This window comes from Elephantulus edwardii, unplaced genomic scaffold, assembly GCF_000299155.1.
Source record: "Elephantulus edwardii isolate Elephantulus edwardi_28Jun2011 unplaced genomic scaffold, EleEdw1.0 scaffold00027, whole genome shotgun sequence".
Lineage (NCBI taxonomy): Eukaryota > Metazoa > Chordata > Mammalia > Macroscelidea > Macroscelididae > Elephantulus > Elephantulus edwardii.
In genome coordinates this window covers 9,659,567-9,667,836 of record NW_006399777.1, presented here as the reverse complement: position 1 = coordinate 9,667,836, position 8,270 = coordinate 9,659,567, and the positions used below count along the sequence as shown (strand labels likewise).

The following is an 8,270-nucleotide window of genomic DNA, read 5'->3' as shown; positions in this document are numbered from 1 at the left end:
AGTTTATAAAAAAACCCCCAACAAAACCATCGGCTGGGATTCTATCAGTTAAATCTTACTTTATTTTACACCAGTGTTCCGTTCCAATGACTCCGTCCTAAGTTTCACATCACTGACGGCTTCAATATAAAGCTTTCATGATCATTGCTTTGATCGACAGTATCTTTATAAATCTGATCTGTGTTTCTGAGGTGGGCGTGAGAAGGATGCCAACAGCAAATGATTTGCTGAAATACTGTAGGTTGTTGTGGTGGATTGGGCAGTCAGAACTGACTCACAGCCGACCCTCTAGTGGGTTTTCAGAGGTTGTAAATCACACAGAAGGAGACTGCCCATCGTTTCCCCCCCCACAGAGCAGCTGGTAGATTTGAACCATGTGCCTTTGGGTTGACAAGCACAACTCCTTACCACTAGGTCATGAGAGCTCACACTGGTATGTCATACATGCTGTTAAGGTTGTAACAGGGAACAAAACCAACAAAACAGTGCTTGCTAGACCAGCCAGTTTGTTACAACAAACAGGTTATAAAAATCTGGAGTAGCTGATAGCTGTCTCTTTTAATTCCCCTTTTCCACTCTAAGGTGGTTAAATCAGAGGTCAACCACCCCAGGGCTCTACCTGGCCACTGTCTGTGAATAGAGTTTTATTGAGACCCAGCCACACTCATTTACGTGTTGTCTGTGGTTCTTTTTTTTTTAAATTTTATTATTTTTTGTGTGAGTGTACCGTCAAATCAGATCTGACTGGTACAGGAGGAGATTGCCCCTCCTTTCCCGGCAGAGCATCTGGTGGATTCGAACCGTGTGCCTCTGGGATTGTAGTTGCAGCTCCTTGCCACTAGGCCACCAGAGCTCCCCTTGTCTGTGGTTCTTTATGCTTTAGCGTAGCGATGAGTGGATGCAGCAGAGACTCGATGGTGTTCGAGCATGCCGGGAAAGGTTCTGAAGTAGGTGAATGAGAACACTGTAATTGGTGAGTTAAGGACCCACGGCGGGCCCAACGTTCACGGCCAATCTGTTCTCCTTACTGTTCCGCAGGACCTCCAAGGTCACCCTCACCATCGCCGTGGGCGCCCTGTTCTTCAAGCGGGCGTTCGATCAAGGAGTGGACATGATTTACGAGCATATCAACCAAGGGAAGCTGTGGAAACACATTAAGCACAAGTCCCAGAACCTCAGGAGCCTCCATCCAGGTAAGAAGGACCAGGTGCACCCACTAGCTCTTTGTCCAAAGTCAAGGCCTCAGCTTGTAGATGATGCTTCAGTTATTCTTCACGGACCACCTTTATCTGCCGCCAAGAAATGGTTTCCCCAACAGACTCTAACTTCTGATGGTTCTGACATATGTCTTCAGAATCACCAGCCAATAAATGTAAATTGTCCTTGAAAAAAACCAACCAACCAAACTGTAATTGTGTGGTTGTTAAGTGCTATCGAGTCGTAGTTGTAGGCGACTCACAGTGACCTGAACGAAAGTCCTCAACACTTGCGTGACGGTCATCCTTTCTCAAGGTTCATAGGGTTTTCCGGAGGCAAGCTATTTACGGAAATGGATGCCACTCCTGCTTCCCAGCTTGTTTTAATCGGGAAGTTCCACCAAAGACTGCCCACCATGGATAACCATACTTGCAGTTGACACTTCAGTGTCACAGTGTTCTGCCTCACAGCAACCACGAGTTACCTCTGTACAGCAAGTGGACAGACCAGGGTAATAAAGAGAGAAAAAATGCTTGGGTACTTCTGTTTGAAGTGCATTTCCAGTATGTAAATAGAACTTTGTTAGGTTTTCTTATAATCACAAAGAAAGCAAACAACAAAGGCACCTCTCTCGAGCTTTCTATTTGCAATGTTTAAGAAGCTGGAGGTGAACGACGTCAACTGGCAGATCCTATCAGTAGTAGCAGTGACGCCAGTAGCTTTGGCCTCCTAGGCCTGTCCACTGGCGGTCACAGTAACTAGTGGAGGCGGGAGCGTCCAGGCTGCCTCCTCTTGGGGCCCAGATACCATCACCTCTTCAGCCTGTTGGCCTTCTCACCTCCCACGCGCTTCCCCTGCCCCTCGTAGCTGCACAGCTCCACCAGGCTGAAGGTCTGCATGTGCTGACCGTGACCGGTACAGCCAAGGTTTACTTTTTTCCACTGAGATGATGGAAGAAAACTTGGTGGTTTCACAATCTCAGGTTCAAAAGAAAAAAAGGAAGAGAGAGGTGGCTTGAATATGGTTGATCACTTGTTCAGCACAGACCTCACTTTTAAAAAAAAATTATTTTTTCTACTAGTTTATTTACAAAATTCGAATACAAATTCGAACATATTCTTTCAATTTCCCTCACCCTCCACCTATCAACTTGTACAACCCAATGATGAATCCCCTCTTCCCCCTGCACATCCACATCCCTCTGCTTCCAGCCTCATCCACCCCTCCTGGATCCTTATACTCATTCTACAATAAGTTTTATACAATATTTATCCTTATGGGACTGAGTTAGTTCACTCAGCCTAACGCTCTCCAGTCCCTCCTAAGTTAGGTAATAATTTACAAAGTTATTGCTCCTGCGTGCTGCATAGTATTCCATTGTGTGAATGTACTATAATTTCTCAATCCATTCGTTTGTGGTTGGACATTTGGGCTGTTTCCATGTTCTTGTGATGGTGAATAATGCTGCTGTGAACACTGGTGTACAGATCTCAGTTTGTGCCTCAGTTCTCATATATTCTCAGAGTTTATTCCACGCTGTGGAATAGCTGGGTCATCTTTTGCTAGCAGGTTATGTTTGGAACCATATGGTTTTGGGTAGAGAGGGTGGTGAGAGAAAGCCTAAGTCCAGTAACATCCAAGCCATATGTGGACATGAGAGCTATCTGCTAAAACTACCCTGGAACCATTGAACTGTCGCCAGAGCTGTGGGAATCCCACACACACCGGGGCCTGTGATCCAGTTAGACAAGGCTCACCGGGCACGAGGTCTCCCTGGCTGGTCTCTGGGACGCAGGGCAAACACGCAGGTCACAGGGTCTGTTTATCAGCCACAGTGATTTATTGAGTGCCTTAATAATATAAGTGTACATCAACTGATCCACAGTCAAAAGTGGCAGGTCCCTAAGAAATGTACAAGCACTTGAAGTAAATCAAAATACATATTATTTTTGTTCAACAGCCTTCTGCATGGGGGACAGGAGGCCGTGACAGACAAGAGTCTCAGTAATGCACAGTGATTCTCATTTAAGCTTTTGTACAAAAACTTGTTCCCAGTAGCATGCACCCAGCGATAAAGACTCCAGTACAAAAAAATTAACCCCAAGCACTGCAGTTAAGTAGAAACGAGACAGAACTCTGAATTCATGGTTTCCCCCCCCCAAAAAAAAAAACGCATGGGGAAAAAAAAAAGAAACCCAGAGAAACAAACAACGAAAAAAAAACACAAACCAAAACAAAACCCAAACCCAACCCAAACCACACGGGAACACAAAGCTTCGTAAGAAAGCTTTTACTATTACAGGTCCAACGTCTTTGCGCTGAAAACGAAAAAGTCCAAAAGCAAAACAAATGGCAATCTTTCAAGTTAAGAAATCAAAAAAAGGGGGCCTGGAGAGGGAGGAGGAGGAGGCCAGAGGGAGGGAGGGAGGTGCAGACCATCACAGAACGTTCCAGATCTGATAAAAATAAGGGGGTGAGGGAGTGGAGGGGCCGATGCACTTGGTGAGTGTGCCGTGCGCTGGGCCGGCCTAGGTGGCGTAGCGCTTGGTCCACTGTCTGGCCATCCGGTCGTGCTCTGCCCTGTTGGTCATGTACTGCGTGGCGATGCTGCCTACCAGGGGGTCCGCTGCAAAGGAAGCAGAGGGGAGTTGGTCAGTGTCAGACACCCCACTGTGTGCACAGGGGAGGGAAGGGGCCCGGCCAGCACAACACAGCCGGGGGCTTAGCTGACCACTGGGGGCTGGGGCCACACTTCGTGCCCCTGTCAGAGGCATCTCCCACTTGGCCTTTTTTTAAAAATGATCGTTTAAAAGCTTTATTATTATTAATTTGTGCGTGTGTGTGTGTGTGCGCACGTGTGCCATCAAATTGGATCTGACTGGTACAGGAGGAGACGGTCCCTCCTTCTCCAACAGAACATCTGGTGGATTTGAACCTCTTACCTCTGGGATTGCAGTGTAGCTTCTTGCTCCCTTGCCCACCTGGCTTTTACAGACACTTCCCATCGCACTCCTCAGAGTCTCATTCTCTCACTTCCCCCTGCCCACAGGTGGGATCCCTACATGGCTCAGGTGATGAACGTGCGTGGTTGCTGACCGATGGCTGGCTGTGGTCACTGCTGAGGGCATCTCTGAAGCAGGGCCTGGCTGGCTGCTTGCCTGCAGGCCACAGTGCTGCCTTGACACTCACTGGGCCAGCGTGCCACGGCCCAGACATGGTGACAGCTGCCACGGTGGCCCCACTGCCACGGTCGACACGAGCCTCTCACCACCTGCTCTGAGGAAGGGTTCGCGCCTCGGCCCAACATGCTGGGCAGCAGCTGCCAGGAAGCGGAGATGCGGCCCGACATCCTCAGAAACACAGAAACACTCACAGAGGCTACCACAAAGGTCTGAAGAGACCAGTACAAAAGGGGTGAAGGTCAGGAAGATAAGTCATTGCCCAAGGTGGAGGGAGGGAGGACTGTGAGGGGAGTGAGGAGAATACTGTGAGGGGAGGAGTAGAGGAGGAGTAAGGAGAGGGGAAGAGGGAGGACGACGTGGAGGAGGGGGGGAGAAGGGGGAGGAGTGGTGAGGGGCTCGGGAGGAGGGAGGGGAGGAGTGGTGAGGGGCTGGGAGGAGCAGCAGGATTCTGCGGGACAGTTCGAGCCCCAGGTGCTGGGGGGTCATTTACCACCCACGAGAGAGGTTTCATGAAAACAAAACCAACAGCAATATAAAAATAAAAGTAGTTTTGGTTCTTGAAGATCCTAGAATCCATACCCTCCTTCCAACTTTGTAATTGCTTTTTTTCTCGGATTTTCTTTCTCTTGTTTTCAGTAGTGAGCATGTTTGTGGGCTAGAGGAGATCTGTAACAAGGAACCAAGAGGAGAAAAAAGCAAAAGTGAAGAAACCCCAAGTGTGGCTGTGCTCTGTGCTCTGCTCTGACACCACAAATAACCTGGACACAGTCGAGACCCCGGGATCGTTAAGAGCCTCCTCCCTTTCTGACGAAATGTGACTCGACCGTCTTGATTCGGAAAGTGTAACCTGTTTGAAACTTTCGCTTCTCTAACTCCTCTTTTTTAAATCTTGTCCAAACACCCAACTGAAAACTACCACTTTCCCTTGGGCAAGCCAGGATTCAAGGAGATTTGAACCAGGCTGAATCCCTGGTTCAAATCTTCTTGAATTTTCGGGTGTCTTTTTAAAATGCAGATTCTGATTTTGTGCCTGTGGTTGGAAATGCAGGTTTGCTGCAGAGGACAGACTCTTTTGAGTCCTAAACCAGCGACACTGAGTGTACACACAAAACAACCAGGAGCTGTAGGAGACCAGGGTTTGTTCCCGTCATCTCCACCAAAACACACACACAAGAAACCCCACAAACACCCAGAAGCCAGCCAGGACTGATCTGTTGGTAGTGAAAATGTGTGTGTGTGTGTGTGTGTACATACAATTTATTTTTAAATGTCAGCTTAGCAAACTCTCCAGGCACAGTTCTGTGACATTGACTGCATTCTCCAAGTCGTGCATGCATTCTTGTTGCCCAAGATACAATAAAATAATAATGAATAATAATAACAACAACATGATCAGTTAGCTGAAACTAATTTAGAGTCATAATTTAGAGTTTAGAAGACCAAAGCTTGACCTGAGTTGCATTTCTCCGGCCTTGGGATGAGCCCACATTCCAATTCCTGTCTAGGACGCAGAAACGAGGGTAGCACTTGGGCCCCGTTACCAGCCTAATTCTACACCATCTGAGGCAGAGTTAACGAGACATTCCAAAGGCCATCTTTCTGTGCTTATTTGCTAACAAGGGACTCAAAGCCAGAGGGGGACCTGGGTGGTACACGTGGGTAATGTATGTGGCAGTTAACAGTAGGGTGGTCTTCTGAGCTGACCCAAAGGTCCTGTGGAAGAAAGTCCAGGTGACTCCCTGCTGAAGTCAGCCATTCACCTGCCCCTCCCTGGGGCACAGGTCTGCTCTGGACACGTGGAGTGGCCACTCAGTGGCAGGTGGGGGCTCTGTCATGCTCACCGACACCTGCGGCTGTGATGCTCTCCCCCCAACCCTCCTGCTGTGGAGCGAGGTGCTCAGAGAACAAGGCAAGGCACCTGCCCAGGTGCAGGAGGTGAGGGAGGCAGACAGAGGGCGGAGCATTAGAGGGAGCTGGGGGGTGAGGCACAGCACAGGAGGATGGCAGGCAGCTGGGGCAAAGGGGGGCCACACACACAGGTGACAGGCTGCTAGTGAGACTAACACGCATCTGGGGAGCCCCTCCCATGCATGTTAGCTAACATTTCATTGCTTTACATTCCCTTTGCCTTTTCAAGTTTGATCTTCAGAAGAAAAACAGAGAGGTTCCCTTCAGAGAATGTCTGCGCGTGAGAAGCCATAACCAATCACCTGCAAGTGGGTGAGAGGCGGTCCCGCGGGAGTGCCCTGCCCACCTCCTCTATTTTATTTTTTAGGCGTGTGGAGTGTGCACCTTTGTATCTAGAAGCAGAAGGCCCAGCCGTGTCCTCCACTCTGTTTCCAGGCTCTCTGCTGGCTGGGGCCACCCTGGGAGACAAAGGGATTTACAGCCGCCCTTAGAAGAGGGAGGAGAAAGACAGATGAAGACAGAAGGGCCTAGAAGCGGCTGGAGGATGTAAACAGTGAAACATGGTCCAGAGCTAATACGTCGCTGGACTGCTGATGGTTCGTTTTCCCAGGACAAAGAACATTCCAGCAGGGGTGGTCAAGGGATGTGGAGGGAATTAGGTGGCGGTTTGTCCTTGATGCACTTTTAACAGGAAAGTGCATAGGTCTGTGAGTAAAGGCCATGGCAGAGTGCAAACGCTTACGCGTCGCTCTACGGGGTAGCTTTGTACCAACCATTCAACCTTCCAGTGTCCCAGTGTTTTCAACCGCTGCATAATGGAGTGGACTAGGGGTGAAGGATTGTAGAACAATGAAAGAATTTTTCTTTTACTTTTCGAAGAAGAGTGAATTGGGGGGAGGGAGGGGAGGGTAGGGAGAAAAAAGACAACAATGAATGAGCAGAAATCCTCAGTCTCTGTAAACTTTCACTAAAACGAATAATAAAACATAAGTAACAAAAAAGTGTCAAGGAATGCTTTCTAGAAAACAAATAATGGGGCACTGGCGTTTGCTTTTGGCCTCTGTATTCAGCCCAAACGGGCTTTAGCCGCTGGAAGACTGCTTAGCCCTGTACCATTTCCAGCTCGACCGAACTTACAGAGATCAAGGACCACACGGGTTACTCCGTCATCTGATAGCAGGACACCATCATTTGAACTTACTGCTAAAAACCCGTATTCAAAGGGTGCTCTGGGGAGCTCTGGTGGCCTAGTGGCAAGAAGCTGCACTGCAATCCCAGAGGAGCACGGTTTGAATCCACCAGATGCTCTGCTGGAGAAGGAGGTACAATCTCCTCCTGTACCAGTCAGATCTGATTTGATGGTACACACACAAAATAATAAGATAAAAAAGAAAAATAAAATAAAAAACAAAGGGCGCTCTGGTGGCCTAGTGGTAAGGAGCTGAGGTGCCACGTGGTAAGGAGCTAAGGTGCCAATCCAAAGGTGGTGGTTGTTGATTGCCTTCAAGTCGAGCACGACTCACAGCGACCCTGTGAACAAGAGGCCTGACCCCTCCACAACCATTGACGTTTATCAAAGTTCATAGACTTTGCGGAGGCAAGATGCTTTGGAGATTTGCTCCATCATAATGACCACCTTTAAAGCCAGGTTGGAGAAAACATCCCTTCAATCCTTGAGCAGAAGATGTGATGTATGTTTTTGTATCTCAGAAGCTCATTTGATGATGGGTAAACCAGTGGAGCCCAAGGCTGGTTACTGATCTTAACAGCGCTGTTCCACATGCAGGCAGCGTGAATTTGGGGCGCCCAGAAGGACAGCTATTCATCTATTAGATGTACGGGTATTTTCTCTCAGTACATCATCTGTCCCCTGACCTAGTGCATGACGTCCCTCATCCATGATGTGCCAGGTTAAAACTGTCAAGTGATAGGGGAGCTCTGGTGGCCTAGTGGCAAGGAGCTGCAACTACAATCCCAGAGGCG

At 48.6% G+C, this 8,270-nt stretch overlaps 1 protein-coding gene across 1 annotated transcript in view; it reads right to left on the bottom strand.

The window, feature by feature from the left end:
• Nucleotides 1-3,725: 3,725 nt before the first annotated feature.
• The window catches only part of LOC102844158 (ubiquitin-conjugating enzyme E2 E2-like), a 341,166-nt gene continuing 336,621 nt past the window's right edge, over nucleotides 3,726-8,270 (bottom strand). Inside the window, exon 5 of the mRNA XM_006883342.1 lies at nucleotides 3,726-3,823. Coding sequence (XP_006883404.1) covers nucleotides 3,726-3,823 — 98 coding nt within the window. The remainder of the gene's footprint in view (nucleotides 3,824-8,270) is intronic.